We start from the raw sequence: 18,472 nt of genomic DNA, 5'->3' as shown, positions 1-18,472 counted from the left end.
CCCAGCAGTGTACTGTGAAGACCGCGCTGATCAGTATATACATTTGAAGTACATGTGGCGCCCCTCCAGCAGGATAGAGCACAGTGCTTAGCGAGTAAGAAATTTAGCAAGATCAGAAATTAATCTACACTAAGATGATAGGCACGTTAGTTGAGCCATTCCAAACTTTAACAGGTGATGTAAGGCCAGTCCTGTCGCTGAAAATCTGGGGTAGGGAGCAGAAAAAAGGTGTACATATGTTGGGGGTATAGATGACAGAGAAAGAGCAACTGATTTCCCAAAGCATGGTGGTGTTAAAATAACACCGGTTTGGTTTTTGATGGGCACTGGAGAGTGCACAATCTAAGCGCGCTCGCCACGGATGCGGCGGGCCAGCTGAATGTCCTTGGGCATGATGGTCACACGCTTGGCGTGGATGGCGGCCAGGTTGGTGTCCTCGAACAGGCCCACCAGGTAGGCCTCAGCAGCCTCCTGCAGGGCCAGCACTGCGCTGCTCTGGAAGCGCAGGTCGGTCTTGAAGTCCTGGGCGATCTCACGCACCAGGCGCTGGAAGGGCAGCTTGCGGATCAGCAGCTCCGTGCTCTTCTGGTACTTGCGGATCTCACGCAGAGCCACGGTTCCAGGGCGGTATCTGCAGGCCAGCAAGATTAGTGATCAGACTCAAAACCTAGAAGTATTTAGGCATGCTTCTGGACAAGGTGTGTTGAGAAGCAGCAGAACCCCAAATAGGCTGCCAATAGAACAAACACAACCTAGACAACTCTGCCATAGATGAGGCAAACAGCAGCAGACATCATAAGAAACGCATCCTCGACAACAGGACAGGTGTCACAATTGCACGCCTGTCAATCACACTGAAGCACCCATCTGGTTTATGAATGCATAATTCTTAGCACTGTAAACCCACCTGTGAGGCTTCTTGACACCTCCGGTGGCGGGTGCGGACTTGCGAGCGGCCTTGGTGGCCAGCTGCTTGCGGGGCGCCTTGCCACCGGTGGACTTGCGGGCTGTCTGCTTGGTGCGAGCCATTGCAACTGTCTGTGAGTGTGGAGGAAGCTGTGGAGGAAGCAGGAAGTTTTTGCAGGAGAAACAAAAATTTTGGAGCTTTGAGCAGATGGGAGGTGATGAGGAAACACGAGCCTCCCTGGTTGCACGTCAAAGTCTAAGTCTCAATGTAAAATCAACATCTTCCAAAATGACACATTAGTCACCCCAAGTCTGCCTTCCCATTGGCTGATGTGTCATAAGCCAATCAGAAGCCAGGAATGTTGGGTACAGAACGCCCAAAAATTGATAACACACTGTGCCAGCCCAGTGTAGCTATAAAAGGTCTCAGCTCTGTCAAATTTACCAAAATCTTCAATTTCCTCAAAGCTCTTCAGCAAGCCTCAAGCTCTCAGCAAACCAAGCAACCATGTCTGGACGCGGCAAGGGAGGTAAGGGCCTCGGAAAGGGCGGTGCCAAGCGCCACCGCAAGGTCCTCCGTGACAACATCCAGGGTGAGCGTTGACCACTCCTTGCCTTTGTATTACTGCACTGCCACTGTGGAAAGATGCACACGCTCTGAGCAATCAATTTTGCATGGCTTGTTGGTTGCTTGACACAGTCCTGCTTTGAATGTGGTTGCGAAGTGCCATAAGTGTTGTCAAATGTTCTCTCCTAGTACGCATGATGGGCTGAAAATCTCCTTCTTTGCTTTTCAGGTATTACCAAGCCCGCCATCAGGCGTCTGGCTCGCCGTGGTGGTGTCAAGCGCATCAGTGGCCTCATCTACGAAGAGACCCGGGGAGTGCTCAAGGTGTTCCTTGAGAACGTGATCCGTGACGCCGTGACCTACACCGAGCACGCCCGCCGCAAGACCGTGACCGCCTTCGACGTGGTCTACGCCCTCAAGCGCCAGGGACGCACCCTGTACGGCTTCGGCGGTTAGACAGCTGCTGCAGCTGCCAACCAGCCATCAACCCAAACCGGTGTTATTTTAACACCACCACAACATGGAAAAGCTCTGTATGTTTGCAGATCCATCACCTTGATTGTCTTGCTTCTGATCTTGTTCGAGAAGATGGCTGTGGTCAATATGTCAGAACTCAACCTGCAGGATGGAGAACATAAGTCCTTACATTCTGCTGCTGCCTCCAAGGTTCCATGTCTTGAGAACAATTATGCCAGGTGAAGGTGGGCAGGTGCTTTACAGCAAGAGGAGTGGGGGCCCAGGCAAGGCTGCTTCTTTGGGAGATACTAACCCACAGCTTTGCCATGCTTAGCTGGCACTATGGCGGCGCCCACTTATTCATTTTACTGCAGTGTAGGGCAAGACTATGCATGGCCATTATTTATGGCAGAATGCTGCATATCTTGTGCTGTGATGTTCAGACTTGCTCGAGACTGTCAATGATAGGCGCCATCATAGAATGCTTGTTGGATGACTCAGCCCTGCATTTAGCTTTCAGGCACTGGGATTCGCAGGGTCGAATCGTACAGTAAATATCCAGCATGCTCAGCTTAGTCAATGCAGCATGACCAGCAAGCAAGACTATACTACAGGTTGCTGGGACCCGCAATGTGCTGTATGGAATCCATAATTGAAAGCTGGTTTGTTGAAAGGATTGGATTCTGTTGGCCCATGAGCTTTGGCAGAAGAACTGTGTTGTATTATTGATACCAAATCTCTTGGCCTGTGTACATATCTAGAGACACGTCTGGAGCTCAGCTGGGCAAAGGCCGCAGCGGATCTGCTTAATTTAGGCTATAAATATCTGTTCGCGAGTTGCCAGTCACTTGCTGACGAACCAAGCACATCTTCCTGTTGACATCAGCTGAGCTGAAGATAGGTCATAACACTCTGTGGACTGTTGAGCATGATCGCTTGCAAGCTAATTAGCAGCCAGACGGGACAGGTGTGAGTCACAACTCGGAGTCCATCTTAAGGTAACTGATATTCCAGACTTCGTATAGAGTCCCTACTTCAGAGTGTGCAGGCAAAGTGGCACCTCTGCCATACAGCTAAGGGCATGCAGCTCTGAAGCAAGAACGATAGCAAAGACAAATACTGCAATTGGGCTGCATTGCAACTGCCTGACATTGACCGAGTCCACCTGAGCTGAGCTCCAGTGCCGTGCTGCGGCAGAAATTCAGCAGCCGTGGCACACTGACAGCTCAGATCTGCTGGTACAGCTGCACGTCATCTGTGTAAAATGGCGTGCCTGCCTCATGGTGCTGCACCAGTCTGTGGCACAACATGAATGCATTGAATAGCAGCATGTCAAATGTCGATATTATGTCTTGTGCCACTAGACTGGTGCGCAGCAAGGCCATCATTATTGTGATACGAGGGCAATACTGTCATTGCAAGGGGATAAGGCACTACTCGCATGGACACATCTGTAACAGGCGCTGCCAGAGAAAGGCTTTCCAGTGAGTGGTGGTGTTAAAATAACACCGGTTTGTTTTTGGGCTGCTGCTGGCAGCGCTGCGTAGGGAGCAGGCAGCTTATGCGGAGGTGAACTTGGTCACGGCCTTGGTGCCCTCAGACACGGCATGCTTAGCCAGCTCGCCGGGCAGGATGAGGCGCACAGCTGTCTGGATCTCACGAGAGGTCACTGTGGGCTTCTTGTTGTAGCGGGCCAGCTGGGCAGTCTCAGTGGCAATCTTCTCAAAGATGTCAGTGATGAAGGAGTTGAGGATGGAGATGGCCCTGGAAGAAATACCGGTGTCGGGGTGGACCTGAGGTATAGCATGTATAGAGAGTCAGCTTTCAACTTCTGGACGCAGCGGAAGATAGATGCTGTTGAGATCCCACTGCCATACACTGCTCTGGCGACTACGTGGGGCACAGACTCTAACACAAACTGCAAAACTCACACATATCACGCTGAAAATTGCAGAAGCGGTATGGAAGGGCTGAGTGACACATTGAGGCCTGAAGTTAACAAGCGAGGTGTTTCACCACAAGTTTAAAGACAGCGCGCAACAAGGTGGCACTGCATCGAGGGCAGAAAGCTGGCTGACCTGCTTCAGGACCTTGTAGATGTAGATCTTGAAGGACTCGACCTTGGCCTTGCTCTTCTTCTTGCCACCGGTCTTGGCGGTCTTGGCGACCTTCTTAGCGGGCTTCTTCTCTGCCTTGGGAGCCATGGCTGCTTAGCTGAGTTGCTGAGAAAGGAACGAAGAGCTTTGAGGAGGGATTAACGAGGAGCTGAAAGCGTTTTGGAAATATTCAGCAAACAGAAGGGTGTTATATTCCGCGTGCAGGTGCGGGCCAATCAGATCGCAGCATTGGCCGTGCCAAACATGTCAATACTGGTCCTAGAATGCGGCACTCTGATTGGCCGGGCACGGAGGTAAAATCGTCAAAGTTCTTCGCTCAATTTAATTTCGGCAAATCGCTTTCAGAGATCAATCTGTGCCCTCGACACACTTTTAAAACCTTCAAGTTCGCAACAAGCTTGCGATCATGTCTGGACGCGGCAAGGGAAAGACAGCCAAGAAGTCGGTGTCAAAGAGCACCAAGGCCGGCCTGCAGTTCCCTGTGGGTCGTATCGCCCGCTACCTCAAGAAGGGAAAGGTAAGAACGCTGTTCTGTCTTGTCGCTCCAAACAACGGGTGCTGGTTGATAGCTTAGCGTGCCTGTCAGAAGGTCCCATCTGGTGTTGAATCGAGGTCTGCAACACAAATATGGTTGGTTCTTGCTGGTCTAGGCTGCATCGCGAGTCTTTATTCTCTAGTTGCCTTGCTGGCTTATGCAGCAGAGCTTGGAGTCGCAGTGATGCTAGACTAGCTTACGGTTTGGATTGGATGCGCCATACTCAAGGTGAGCAAGACCAGTGCCTGACAAGGTTCTGTGCTGTGATCCTGCAGTACGCCAGCCGTGTGGGTGCCGGTGCCCCTGTGTACCTGGCTGCTGTGCTGGAGTACCTGGCAGCTGAGATCCTGGAGCTGGCAGGCAATGCTGCCCGTGACAACAAGAAGACTCGCATCATCCCCCGCCACATCCAGCTGGCTGTGCGCAACGATGAGGAGCTGAGCAAGCTGCTGAGCGGTGTCACCATTGCCTCCGGCGGTGTCCTGCCCAACATCCACTCCGTGCTGCTGCCCAAGAAGACCGCCAAGAAGGAGTAGACTGTCTCCAGGCGCCACCCAAAAACAAAACCGGTGTTATTTTAACACCACCAAAAATTGGAATCAGCAATGCACGATTGATGATATAGCAATAAATTACACCCATGCTGGCGCTCTGAGTACCATGCATAGGCACGCCGGCAATCGCCAAAGAGCGCACCTGACAAGAGATGCATTCTTGCAAGTACTTTACTAATACAAGGGGTCCAAATATAACATAATAATGTGGAAGGTGTGGAAAAGTCCAGTGGGTCACAGAATGTCTCCCAAGCCTGGTTCAGTGCCACTTGCAGGATCTATCTCAACTATCAATATGAGCAACTTGCTATAGGTCCCTCACACATGTGACAACTTTTCAGACCTGTGGTGGCACACCATGCAGAATACTTGCGCATGGCCCGCTCTCTCCAATTCTCATACTTTATCACCTCTAATTCCAAGGTGCTCTCATCCCAACATCCGCTAGCTGTCACCTCCTGTGCAAGCACAAATCCGTAGCTGCCGAGGTCAAGCACTGAATTTCAAGGGATAGCAGGGGATCTGCCCCAGAGAAGCTCGGCAGCCTCACAACAGGCTGCGATTCATCCCCCAGTCTTGTCTCTCACGCAGCACTCCAGATCTTCCCCAGCAGGGAGCACCAGCATGCAGCGTGACAGCTTCAACTCCATCCAACTGCACTTGCTCCGTCTTCATGTCTTGTAACTTGGCGACTCATCTCCTCCATGGCCAACGAGTCTCCCCCCAGACACCCTCATTGGGTCCCCTGCAAACCCTTTTTCACAGCAGGTTGTAGCCTGTCTAGACATCCCAGCCTTCCTCATGCGCTCCTCATGCCGAGCGCAATCCACCCGCGATGGCCCTGAAGCCTCAGTGGGTCCCCCTGCAAGCGCCTGCCCGTGAGCCCCTTGTCCTCGGTCCAGCTGCCGCCCCCGCGCATCTTGCTGCTGGCACCGATGCCGCCGATGGGCATCAGCTCGGCCTCGTCCGGCCCCGGCCGCTCCCAGAAGGCAAACATGTCATCCGCGTAGTCGGACACGATCTCGTGGCCTGCCCACGCCAGATTCAGCAGCTCGTGGATGGGGGAGGTCTCGGACTCCAGGCTGACGCCGCGCAGGCCGGGGACATTCTCCTGCAGCACCTGCCGCCACCTGGGCGCGCTCGGCCTGCACATGCCCAAACATGACAGTTACTCATGGTCACAAAAACTTCTTGTCAGAAAGTATGACAGAAATCTGTGTTGCGCTGCTAATCAGACAGTATTCCACCCTTGGGCAAGTCATATTTGCATCATCCTTCCACAGCATGGAATATCAATTCTCTGGGGCCCGCCGCTGCTAGACACTGCTTCAGGGCAGCAGTAAAGGTGCAATCTTGGCATCTCCTGTCTTGCTAAACAGATTTGCTGGGCCGAAACGCTCTGCTCCTTGCTGGTGTTTGGCCAAGCCCGTTCTAAGAAGCGCACTATCCTCAAACAGGTCTGATTTCAGGGCACATCAGGAAGTGTGCTCAGGCCCTCCGTCATGGTGAGCTTGGGCAGTGGCAAGGCTTGCATGACTGCAGGGACATGACTTGCCTGGGGTCCTGCACGAGCATGTCCTGCAGGTCGAGCATATGGGCGCCCTGCAGCGCGTGGTATATGGCAGCGCTGGTCGCGTTGTCCAGGGAACTGATTCGATCCGAGAAATATGTCGGCGTTATCGGCCTCGGCAGCACGCTCACCTTCTTCACATACACCCCCTGCACCGCCAAATTAATTTCCTTCAGCTATTTACAAATCCCCAGGACCGAGTTTGGCAACTGTAGACTCCCCTAACATTGGCAGAGATTTCATCATGGGCATGGCAATCATTCTCGCTGCCCAAAAAATGGACGCATGCACCCCACACTCGACTCTGGGCAGCTGACAGTGGCATGGACATTCTCAACGCGGGTGCCTCAGTAGTCATGTACGCGCAGGCTCTTCTAGTAGGTTCGGTTGTGGCGCAGGATATGGTGTGATCATCCTTCACCCAAGCCGGCCTGTGTTGTGCACATCCCTGCTATGCACGCTGTGATAGGATGCCGCATCTAGAAGTCTTTTGGTTACTAGCGACCCCTGGAATACAACAACCGGATGTGGAGGCTGACCTGGCTCTTGAGTTTGTCGGCGTCGAGGGAGATCCACTCGGACATGGCCACGTCGCGCGCCATGTACAGGAAGAAGGTTGGCGGGTAGCGCCACGGCCGCCCCGCCATTGTTTTGTTCTTTGGCAGCGCCAGCAGCGACGGCCGGATCCCCATGATCTGCGAGCAGATCCCCTGCCGCCCCAGCCAGCATGATTAGGGGTGGTACCTCAGAAAAAGAGACTTTTCTCGCTCTGCACACTCTTTTGTCGTTTGCATGTCCTCAAGAACGAGCCACAAGCATGTCCATCAGCATTGCACATCTTCGGTTGTCCATGATAAGAGCAGCAGCTGCCAAAAGGTCAACATGACCGCCGTGACACATATAATATACTGGACTCTACGGCACCAGGTTGACGTCGAAGTGGGTAATCCTGTAATTAATGCCATTCGGGATCAGAAGGTCCTGATTTGGTCTATGGGGCACTCAGGCACCCTTAAGTCACATGCCTGCAGCCCGGCAGGTGTCAGCACAGCAAGGTGCTGCATTGGGGCCAAGAACCGCTGTGGCAAAGAGAGACCAGGCAGCAGGTTAAGCTTGTTCCAATGGGAGTGTCGCGCACCTGCAGGGGGAAGAACTGCGCGAGCACCATAGCCATGGCTCCCCCAGAGGACACCCCCAGCGCATATCTGGGCAGCCCCCTGTAGCCATAGTCCCGAGCCTCCAGCTCCTCCAACACAGCTGCCACCTGTGCCATGGACCCAACCCATCATGCATGCGCAGCAGTCACATCCTGAGGGCGCCTGTCTTGTTGACAAGCGAGCGGCAATGCACACTTAGACAACAACCCCTCATCAGGTCGCCTTGGATGTCCTTCGAGGTGGTGGGCGCCTCAATGCACAGTCATTGGGATCAGCCATTTCCGCACCATTTGCTCAGCTGAAGTATCGAGAGGGGACACTCTAAGAAGGCTCACCCTGGGCACGTCTTCGGATTTGTCAGGCCACTCGGTGTCCCAGCACCGGTATGCCTGCTCCTTCGGCGTCAGTGCCAGCACGTCAAAGCTGCGCGCCAATGCCGCGCGCGCTATCGCCATTTCCTCTGGGAGCCCTGAGCGCAGGCAAGACCGCAAGTTGATGAGTGGATTTTGTTCCTGCAAGCCTCAAGCCACGCCACATGGAGACATAGCAGTATGTAATTCGAGGGGAAAATAATGGCAACATACGGCTAGACCTCCAATTCACAGGATTGCAGCCCCAAGCTTGACGCAAGACCCTACCATTTTCCGCATTTACAAGTATCTCCCTGTGTGCTTTCTCATTAAAAACGCTATTGAAAGGCCTGCTAGGGTGTGTGGCACTGTATTAGGAAGAAGATGCAGGAAACGGGCAAGGAGTGTCAGGGAGGCCGTTTTCAGATTCAAAATCAAGTTATAAACTCTAGAGGAGCGCACCAATGCATGTAACGCAGGCTGGATCGTAGTGCCACCAGTCTGTCGGCCGCCGCATGCAGCCGTGCATGACTATGAGCACGCCCCTGGGATCCTTGCTCCGCACCAGCACTACCTCCATCCCAGCCACCTCCTGCTCACACGCGCATAACATGCTGTGATCTTTTGTGCATGCAACTCACAAGGAGCATACAACTCACATCGCCCATGGTTCTTTGTCGATCAAGGGTCATTCAGTACGAGCTGACCAAGCTGCACATGTGAAAATGAGTAAGCTGCACACAAACCCCATCCCATGGTACTTCGTTGGTCAAGAATTTGTGAATACAAGCAGACCAAGATGGACATGTGCCCAACAAGTAGCTGGCAGGTTTGTAGAGGATGCAGCTACTTGGAGTGGCAAGCAAAGAGGAGCAGAGCTGCAGCGCACCTCGTGGCGCACTTCCAGGACCTTTGGATCGTGGACCTCATAGGTGGATCGGGTGAAGGACTGGTGGAGCACGGAGGACACCTCATCCGCAAGCTCCTGGTGGCGCCCGGTCAGCACATTGAAGAAGATTACTACCGCTGACGTCAGGAAGCAAAGGGAAACGATCTTGGTCAGCACCATTCCCCAATACGCGCGCCCGGCACCTGCCATGCAGGCAATATCTCATCTCAGGAGATATTCTATAACTGTAATTTTGGCAGAACCTCTGCATGGTGCATTAATCTTGTGCTGAGGGAAGGCTGCAGAGCAGAAGGTTCTCAGCAACCTCTTCATTGTCTGATCACAGGACGGCAAACTGGTAGAAGCTCTGCATTGTACACTGATGGTGTGCTGAGAGAAGGCTGCAGAGCGGGAGACACTCAGCAAATCCTTCCCAGGCCAGCAACATGGCGACACCTTTCCATGGTGCACTGATGGTGTGCTGAGAGAAGGCTGCAGAGCAGGGGCTCCTCAGCAAACCCTTCACAAGGCATCACTTTGGCACAACCTCTGCATAATCATTGAAGTAAAGTAGAGAGGGTGCAAGGGAGGAATGTCAGGGTTAAAGTCACCTGCAGGGCTGCGCTGCTGTGCGCTAACCCTGCTGGTGGCCGGGTATTTGCCCTGAGGAGAGTGGGGCTCAGGTTCGTGGAAGGTGCGCCGGGCTGTTGTTGTGGCGCTGGTCAGGCTGCCACCTCGGATCAGCAGGTCTGCCACTTTGAGATGGTCGCCTGGAAATCGATTTGGCTGCGTGCTACTGCAGGATCATCATTTGCTGCTGGCTCGCCGTGCAGCACTGAACTCCAGGATTTCCACACCTGCGATGAAGTAAACTATAAAAAACAGTGCAGTGAAAGCCGCTGCAACTTTCTGATGTGGGTACTTTTTGTTATAATTTCAGTTTCCTGAGTGAAAGACTCTGAAAGCAGACAGAAGGCATCATCATTTCATTCAAGTGCGGGCCACGATCTCTAGTGTTGGCGCGCACCTACCCACCTCGAACAATCATCCTTATTCCAACCTCACATTTGGAAGAAAGATACCAAGATAGTGGGACAGCAGTACGCTGAAACCCCAAACCCTTCCAGGCTTTCAGAAAGTGCCTCGGCAAGTTCTCGACCCAACGATCGAGGTCACGGCCGGGACTTTTGATTGATGGGGTATTTCAGCAGAATTTAGCAGGTTTACATACAACCATTAACTACGACCCGAACGCACGCCGATTGGATCAGCGTGAGATCAACGATCAGTTCCGAGACGCGCAATGGCTTGGCTTTCGAAGGGTGAGTCAGTCAGTCACCTGCAGGGTTGCATATACCCGACAATACGAAACCCTGCGAGGGTTTTGGCGTCAACACCCGGCTGCTGCGATCTGAATCTTCGACAGATGCCTTCAGAAGCAAACCAAGAATTCGTGCGAGAAACCCTTGAAGAAATACTGATTGACATGGAGGACAAGTCGTTCAAAACCTCGGAGCCCGTCGAGGACACCTGGTGAGCGCAACATTGTGGCGGTTGTTTTGGTGATTGTCGATGCCGCCAGCATTGTGGCGACATTCGCAAACTTCCACATTCTGCTGTTCTTGTGCCCTTATATTGCTGTGCTTCTAACATTTGGTCATGTACATCCCAGGCATGTCGTTCGTGCTCTCGACAAGGATTCAGGAGACCCGTGCGACACCGCAAGTACGTCTTCTCTGTTTGTTTGTTGATGGATTGATGGCCACATGTCTAAAGCTCAAAGGATACTTTCACTGATGTCTGACCGAAGTACACATATAGGCGTGACGGTCGAAATGGAGGATCTTGGCGGTGTTGCAGCAGCAGCAATCAGTGGCGACAGGCAAGCAAATTGAGGTTTTCCTTTTTGATCTCAGGCAGGCTTAGGGTAGCTTATCGATGTAGCTGACAGCTGTGGTTCAAAGCTGGTCTTGCGTTCTTGCAGGAAGTCACCCCTCGACAACCCAGGGTTTGGTCAAGCAGTTTGATGGGTCGATTGCTACCGAGGACGGCGGCTCTGAGCCTAATCCCTCGACTGTCAACGCCATGAGATCCACGAGTCCTTCACACAACAAGATGGTGAGAGATCCTAGACTTGCACGTAGCACCAACCTGCCGTCAGCAGATTTTTCCGGACAGCACCAAACCTGAACACTCAAATGGGTTCTGTCACCCAGGTGGCCCGGGAGGAATCTCCCCCAAAAGAATCCCAGGTGGTTCTGAAGAATATGCCACAAGAGACGCCACAAGACACCGCTGCTGGCATCAAGACTGATGTGAAGATGGGGCTTAAAGTGAGCACTCCAGCCCGCAGCACGCCCCCTTCAAGCGCACAAGGAGCCCCCAAGCCAGTCCCATCTCATGGCAAAGCAACCCAAGCCCCGGCCAAAAAGAAGCCAGCACACGCCTTCCTGAAGCTGCTGTTGGTGAGTTTCTAACTACACTCACTTCATCATTGAGGGACCCTTTGCAAGCCTCTTGGAGCTTGCACATCTTCGAGCACATCTGCACCCTGTCGAGCTTGCATTCGTTGTCAACCATTTATTGTACAATACTTGCCAGCAGTTGAGAATCTGTTGTTTGAGACACATAACCATCCTTCTGGACTTTCAGGTGGGTGAGACTGGCGTGGGCAAGAGCACCTTCATCAAGAACATGGCAGGGAGTTTTGGGTGGGTGGCTTCCAGGCTTGCTCAGCCTCAGCAGGGCAGCGTCCATGGCCGCGTGCGCACATGCAATGCCCAAATCAAGGTCAGCCGGTGTGAGACAAGTGTGGAGTACGAGCATGATAACACCATCTACCACTTCTGCTTTGAGGTGAGTCAGCGCTGCTATATTGGCCGTCAGGAATTCTGTGCTGTATGGTTTTTGTGTTCAGACCGTCTCCCAGGCATCCAATGGGACCCTGAGACTCTCTGGGGGAGTTGTGTTGTGCTGGCGCTCGTCTTGTCTGCCTGTGCCTTTCCAGGTCACTTCACAGATGACTACGACGAAGTGTCACGTGCTCATGCACATGCTAGTGCTGCTGCCGCTGCTGCTTGTCTAGTCCCTTGAAGGTTCTCAGAATACATCTGTAATCTGTCACACTGACTCAGTCACTGCGCAATCTGCATGCAAGCCCAGCACGCCAATGTGGTGTCCTGCTTGCAGCACTGCCGCGTTCTCATGCTGCAATTGGTCATCTCATGTGTGGACTGCTTTCAGAGTGGTTTATTGTACAGGAGCTTTCAGGAGCAGTGGAAATCGTGTCAGCTCGGGTGAAAGAGCAGCTTCAGAAGCACATGAAGACAGAAGGCGCCACCTGTCCCAAGGCCTGCCAGTGCGATGACCGCTTCGACGCCTGCTTGTAAATTCCATACACATCCCTACTCACCTTCCTTGCTTTAAAATTGCAAAAGTGAAATATGCCTGATGCCATCCTCGTGTCAGAGCCGCACAGGATGCTTCTGAATCAGAAGTTCTGTGAGTTCATTCGGCATGTGCTCTGTCAGCTGGTCACTGATGTCAAGTTGCATGACTAACCCTTTGCTCTGCACAGGTACCTCATCCCGCCCCATTCTTTCAAGATGGCAGAGGCGATCTTCATACGAAAGTTGTCTCAGCTTCTGCCTGTGATTCCCATATTGGCCAAGGTGAGCTAGAACCTCTTACACCCTCCCGATGAAACGCGATTCCCTCAGAAGTCCTTGGTGTCGATGCAAGACACTGACTGTACTCAAGAAAAGATCATGTACAAGGCCTCAGTGCTGCAAAGTATTTTTGCAACAATCTTTTCCGGTTTCGCAGAACATGCATGTGGTGCCCGATATCGATGAGTCACCTCTGAGTCACTTGGTGTGATGCAGGCGGATGCTATGACAGACCACGAGATGAAGAAGATGCATGAGCGGGTCCTTGGAACACTCAACAGAATCCCCGCTTGCATTGGCAGTTCCACCGTATGTGGTTTGGATAAGCAGGCCTTATTTGCTGCCGGTGCGCCCCACTGGACGCCTCAGAGCTGTGGATTTGGTCCTGACAAATACTGTACGGTTCCCTCATTCTTTGCCTGTGGGAACTCAGTAAAGTAATAAGACACTACTGATTACACTCACTTGTGACCGGTGGGCAGGTCTGGTGCGAGGTCCACCATTTGCTATCACTGCTGGCACTGACATGGACACTAGTGTGGACAGTACTCTGTTGACCTCATTCGGCAGGTGAGGATCTTTCAATTTGCCACTGCAGTCAAGCTGGCACAATCCAATCAGCTAGACTCTGTCGGAGATTAGCGGCCTGTGTGTTTGCCGAAGAACAGCTTGTATACCTTATTCACAGATTGCGGCAGCAGACGTATCTTCACAGGCGTTATTGCCAATCCAGTGGATGGTGCTTGCAGGATTGTGCTCGATCGGGCAGGTTTTTTAGTAATATAGGAATGGCGACTAACTATTTGCATGTGCTTGAGCAGGTCGGAGCTCGTGCGCAAGTACTCATGGGGCGTCTGCACAGCATCCACCAACTCAGACATGCACGGGCTGAGGCAGCTGTTCTTGGGCCTAGCTCTACGGGGCATGAAGCATACGGAGAGCAAGTATGGGGCTTTCCGTAAGAGGGCAAAAAGGTGAGTAACCCCCAAAGTGATCCCTGTGGCTTTGCACTGTGCCGATGCAGGAGTTGAGTGTCCTTGTCATAGGATACATTTTGCAAGCCACAATTGTAGCCAATGTGGCAATTTGGGAAAGCGGCAGCAAAGAGGCCCTGTCATACACTTTCTATTCTTTTATTGCCTCTTAATGTGCTGGCACCGGCTGGCGGGGGGCGGTATAAATACTAAGCACCGTGCCCACGGTTGATTGGGTCTTGCTTGGATCTGGCGAGTCCATCAAGGGGTAGGATTTTGGCAGCCTTTACTGCAGCTTGTCTGCAGACGCACCTTGCTTCTGGCAGGAAAAGCGTGTAATCATTCTAATGTGCACACTGCTGGAACGCTCTGAATGCCATCCATGTAGTATGCAGCATCCCCCTCTGTCAGCTTGACAACCCAGTGCTCAAGTGGGTGCATACAAGTGGTACACTGTGTGCGCAAGTCACCAGTTTCTGATGAATAATTCCTTCTGCTGCAGGTCAGCATCCATCAGATCATTCAGGAAAAGCGTTTATAATGCTGTGCTTACGTTCTTGCTGATGTTCCTTGTCCTGTGCATCGGCCTATATATGGCAAAACATAACAAACGATCCTGGGAACACCAGCTCTGGGAGTGCCTGTGATGACAGCAAATTCTGCCTTTTCCTGGCCAGAAACAAAGCCAGTTGCCACAGTGTGCTGCCATTTGCTCCTGGTGGCTTGGCATAAGTAATTCCACCTTGAAGGCTGCTGTTCAGTCCAGTGAGGCATGCATCCTATGCCAGACAATTGTCACTGGCTGGCACCTTACAAAGTTTGGCAACTTTGATGTCTGCTAGGCTGATTTATTCAGGGGAAGTGTGACTGGATCCTCAAAACCCCTGCTTTGGATAGTTCAGTGCATGCCATGCAGTGCGTCGTCATGTTTGTAAACATCTTCCATCTGTATATGCCTGTCATAGCATGATGCTCCAAACCCAACAGTGTCTCTCTTGACAAATGTCACTGATCACAAGCATCACATAAGTGCACATAATTTACTGTGACGGGGTGGTGTGTGCCAAATTATCTTGTCATGACAGGTTGAAGTTTGCATCTGGCCGGAGCCGCAAAAATCTTCAGAAATCTGAAGTTGTGTGCACGTGTCTACTGTTTCAAGTTGATGTTGGCATCAGCAGCCTGTATGACCGCAGCGCATTTCCTAAAAGTGTGAGATAGATCAAGTTAAGTGGAGTATTCCCAGAAGAGCATCTTGGCTTACTCCCCCTGACACTGGAGAGAAGTGATCAGGAAATTGCTCTGTCATGCATGATCTTGAACCCCAAGCCAAATCTGGCTGGGAGCGTTTCTCTCCTTTGTGTTCAGGCTGTGTTGCCCCGGCCACTCGCTCGTGTCACATTGTGCACACTTTTGGCAGAGTGTGATGGAGAAAAACTATCATCAGACATGTCCCTTGACCTTTTCAAATGCGACCCAGGCCGCATCAAGTGCAACTGTGCAGATGTAAATATGGATCAACCTGTCAGCGGCAACCATTCACAATCCCTTTCAATCACTGCCAATATCCATAGATATTAATACAGTTGTTGACTCTGTTAAAGATCGTGACTGGTATTCTGTAGTGCAACCCTGCACATCTTGGACATCGCCTGTCAAGGTCATGCTGAGAACCTGCCAGTGAGATGAAGTGGCGAGGGATCGCTGCATCGACCCTGCTGGTGCTGCTGCAAGTTTCAATTCCTTCGGGTGCCACCAGTACACGTCCAAGGTCCAGGCATCCCTTGTCAGGTCTGGAGGATGTCCACCTTGGCAAACATTACCAGGCTACCACCTTTGCCGGGAAGGTTCCCTTGTTCATCGCGGCATGTCGCAATGTCAACTAATCCGCTCAAGGATTGGATGTGGGCGACCCTCTGCTAAAGCTTTGTGCTTTACCTTCCCCAGAAGACATCATTCCTCCTGTCACAAGCGAAAGGCTGCGTGTGGCAATCGTGAATGGTGTGGGCTTCCACACGGAGGTCTATACAGCACTGTTGTGGTCATTCCAGAATGCAGGTGCTGAGACCTCAGCCTTTGTCCACGTTCAAAGTACAGCAGGGATGGAGGAAGTAATCAAGACCTGGTGGGTCCTCCTGTGAGCGCCAAGGAAAGGACTGACAGTGTATCCGTCGGTTTTGAGACACTATCGCTGTTACACTGCAGACTTGATGCATGTTTTCATGCTCTGATGCAGGTGGAAGTCACAATTTCAGGCCTTTGAGAGCTTCAAGGAGCAGGCCTGTGCATTTGATCTCATCGTCTTTGCCACCTTTCCAGAGCATCACCTGGCACTGGCAGAACACATCGCAGCGCAAGAGTGCGGAAAGCAGCGCATCGTGGGTGTTGTGCACAATCCACAAGAGCTGCATGCAGCAGGTGTGCATGATACGTCAGATCCAGTCAATGCATGAGGCAACAGATGGGCCAGCAGGGCTGAGCTTTGGTTTTCGGATCTAGACTTCATTCATTCATTTTTAGGTGCTCTTTGTGTTTTGGCATGCATTTGTTTTCTTCATGCACTGTGTGATCTTGCAGCGCTGGCGATCATGTACTCTGTAGGGAATATGTGGCCTTAGACTGCATCTGCTTTAGAGCTGTGGTATCTTTGAGAATTGATCGGCTCCATTAGTGTACAGGTGTGAAGGGCCTCATAGAGAGTGTTGGCATGGATGTGCTGGCGCTCGCCCCACACACAGTGGAGGAGTGCAGGCGGGCACTGCACCAGGGATACCTGAACGCCTCAGTGCAGTTGTTTGTGCCGGTGTTCCCTGTCAGCCTGGAGGCGCCTGCATGCACGGAGAAGCAGTGCTGGGCATCAGGCAATGCCACACAGAGCAGCTTTGTCCTGCAGGGTCTCTTCCAAGCTCACAGGCAAGCTTCTGGCTTGAAATGTCTCTCCTGTACGGCGCTCAGTCTAAACTCTCAGGCTTTCTGAGGTTGTCGAAAGCAGGACCATCAGAACAGCTGCCCAGCTGGCACCTGAAGTGATGCATGGGCGCAATCGTTGGAGCAACCTATGCGCAATGGGTGCAGGAGGAACTACAATGGCCTCTTTGAGAGCATTCTGCAACATGGAAGCCTGATGCAAAATGACTACTTTGCGCTGCGTTTGATTGGACGAGGAGATGTGGCCATCCCTCCTGGCCTGCTTGGCAAGATTGTGAAGGAGCCAGATCTTGCGTACCCAGTGAGTCCTTCATGAGCCTAACTTCCCATCAAAATTTCTGGTTTGCTGTGTTCCACCATCACTCACACTGCATTGCAGTAGGTGCCTGGTGCTGCTTTTTGCCAGCTCTCAGCAAAGATGCAAATGTGGTTTGTTGTGTGCTACTGCACAGGAGTACTACAGAGCAGTGCAGGATGCAGTGGCGGTGCTGCCAGCCTTTGCATCGAATGTGTACTATACATCCAAGGCTTCCTCGACTGTCGCAACAGCAATCACCTGTGGCACCCCACTGCTGGCTGATGACGAGCTGCTGGCAGCCTACAGCTACCTGCCCAAGGACGCAGTATTCCTCAAGGTATGCTCTTGTTTCATTCCAGAGCCATTCAATCCCTCCAAGCTCATTCCTAAGCAGACTCGCTGAGGAACAATGGCCCGGGCCCCGGGGCTGTGGAGCTGCCAATGATGCATGCTGCCTAGTAGTGTTACCCGCTGTTAGTTGAGTCAATCGCACGCCATACAGGGCGCGGCGTTTCTGACACCAGGGTCCCATGTTGGGGGCATCATGCATCCCGCAGAACTGTGGGTGTAGGCATGACCTTGAGGCTGCATGCATGCAGGATCCTGGTGAGGAGGATGCTGCTTGCATGGCGCGCATTTTGGGCATGCCTGCAGAGCAGCTGCAGGCAAAGAGGGCGGTCATTTCTACTCTGCTGGAGGATCTGTACATCCAGAATCGCTTGGTGGTAGACAGCATCTTGCAGGCTTTTCATCGCAATGTCATGAATCCCAGCTCGGTTGATCAGGCAGAGTGACACTGCCAGTGGGCACGCAGAGATAGGGATCATCCGGATCCCAAACTGGATCCAAATGATGCTCGCAAATGATTCCTTAGCAAGGGCTAGACACAGGAGACAGGAGGTAGAGAGCACTCGGCCATTGCTGGGTCGCATTCTCGGATAGACACAGGAGGCACATTTAGAGAGCACTCAGCCATTGCTGGGTGGCAATCAGGTCAATTTGCATGTCCAGGTCTCACAAATTAGTGTAGACCCTGGAGCCTGTTTAAGCGTCGCAGATGCAATTGCACTGCTTGGTACTGCTTGCCCTTTGGAGTTCGTTTGCATGCAATCCAGGAGACTAAATCTTGGCCGTTGTATCCCCATTAAAAATCAACGTTCATTTTGGGTAAGAAGAACCTGACTTATCGTGGTAATGAGACTGTACAACACAGTAACGTCGCCGATCTGATGGCCAGAAATGGGCCTACTTGGCACTTTTGGGACTGCGCTCTGCCTACTTGCGGTTGCCACGAGCAATAAAGGTATGTTACTGCTCATATTTAAAGCATCAGATTGTCCAATCAGACAGCAGACTACACGTGTCAGTCAAATGTCCAGAGGGAGTGCTGACATCTGGGTTCAACGATCATCGATGGTGTCCTGATCCGATCGTCAAAGTGTTGGCAGCATTCTTATCGCCTTTGCTTGTGATTGTAAGCATCCACAAGGACCAGGGATGTC

At 52.2% G+C, this 18,472-nt stretch overlaps 6 protein-coding genes across 6 annotated transcripts; 3 read left to right on the top strand and 3 right to left on the bottom strand.

Annotated features, from left to right (window-relative positions):
• Positions 1–342: 342 nt before the first annotated feature.
• On the bottom strand, positions 343–1,029 carry COCSUDRAFT_41817 (histone H3; the record flags this gene model as incomplete). The annotated part of the gene is made up of 2 exons (XM_005648121.1): positions 343–631; positions 908–1,029. 2 exons carry the CDS (start codon positions 1,027–1,029, stop codon positions 343–345), a joined length of 411 nt encoding a protein of 136 aa, XP_005648178.1.
• A 385-nt stretch (positions 1,030–1,414) lies between these two features.
• COCSUDRAFT_41816 (histone-fold-containing protein) lies at positions 1,415–1,930 on the top strand (the record flags this gene model as incomplete). The annotated part of the gene is made up of 2 exons (XM_005648120.1): positions 1,415–1,499; positions 1,704–1,930. 2 exons carry the CDS (start codon positions 1,415–1,417, stop codon positions 1,928–1,930), a joined length of 312 nt encoding a protein of 103 aa, XP_005648177.1.
• A 1,562-nt stretch (positions 1,931–3,492) lies between these two features.
• On the bottom strand, positions 3,493–4,116 carry COCSUDRAFT_9291 (putative histone H2B; the record flags this gene model as incomplete). Its single annotated transcript, XM_005648119.1, has 2 exons — positions 3,493–3,723; positions 4,009–4,116. Coding segments are annotated over 2 exons (339 nt in total), but the record flags the coding sequence as incomplete, so codon positions are not given.
• A 337-nt stretch (positions 4,117–4,453) lies between these two features.
• On the top strand, positions 4,454–5,118 carry COCSUDRAFT_41814 (histone-fold-containing protein; the record flags this gene model as incomplete). The annotated part of the gene is made up of 2 exons (XM_005648118.1): positions 4,454–4,564; positions 4,858–5,118. 2 exons carry the CDS (start codon positions 4,454–4,456, stop codon positions 5,116–5,118), a joined length of 372 nt encoding a protein of 123 aa, XP_005648175.1.
• An 817-nt stretch (positions 5,119–5,935) lies between these two features.
• Positions 5,936–9,312, bottom strand: COCSUDRAFT_41813 (hypothetical protein; the record flags this gene model as incomplete). The annotated part of the gene is made up of 7 exons (XM_005648117.1): positions 5,936–6,281; positions 6,683–6,855; positions 7,246–7,416; positions 7,845–7,970; positions 8,199–8,332; positions 8,676–8,805; positions 9,103–9,312. The coding sequence occupies 7 exons, from the start codon at positions 9,310–9,312 to the stop codon at positions 5,936–5,938; spliced, it is 1,290 nt and encodes a 429-aa protein (XP_005648174.1).
• Positions 9,313–10,528: 1,216 nt separating this feature from the next.
• COCSUDRAFT_41812 (hypothetical protein) lies at positions 10,529–17,764 on the top strand (the record flags this gene model as incomplete). The annotated part of the gene is made up of 15 exons (XM_005648116.1): positions 10,529–10,635; positions 10,775–10,827; positions 11,087–11,220; positions 11,319–11,435; positions 11,755–11,958; positions 12,363–12,487; positions 12,680–12,773; positions 12,987–13,116; positions 13,253–13,340; positions 13,592–13,744; positions 15,981–16,162; positions 16,423–16,591; positions 16,820–16,973; positions 17,125–17,307; positions 17,570–17,764. The coding sequence occupies 15 exons, from the start codon at positions 10,529–10,531 to the stop codon at positions 17,762–17,764; spliced, it is 2,088 nt and encodes a 695-aa protein (XP_005648173.1).
• Positions 17,765–18,472: the final 708 nt, after the last annotated feature.

Source organism: Coccomyxa subellipsoidea (genome assembly GCF_000258705.1).
Source record: "Coccomyxa subellipsoidea C-169, whole genome shotgun sequence".
NCBI lineage: Eukaryota > Viridiplantae > Chlorophyta > Trebouxiophyceae > Coccomyxaceae > Coccomyxa > Coccomyxa subellipsoidea.
Note: the sequence above shows the minus strand (reverse complement) of the source record. Positions and strands in the feature narration are given on the sequence as shown.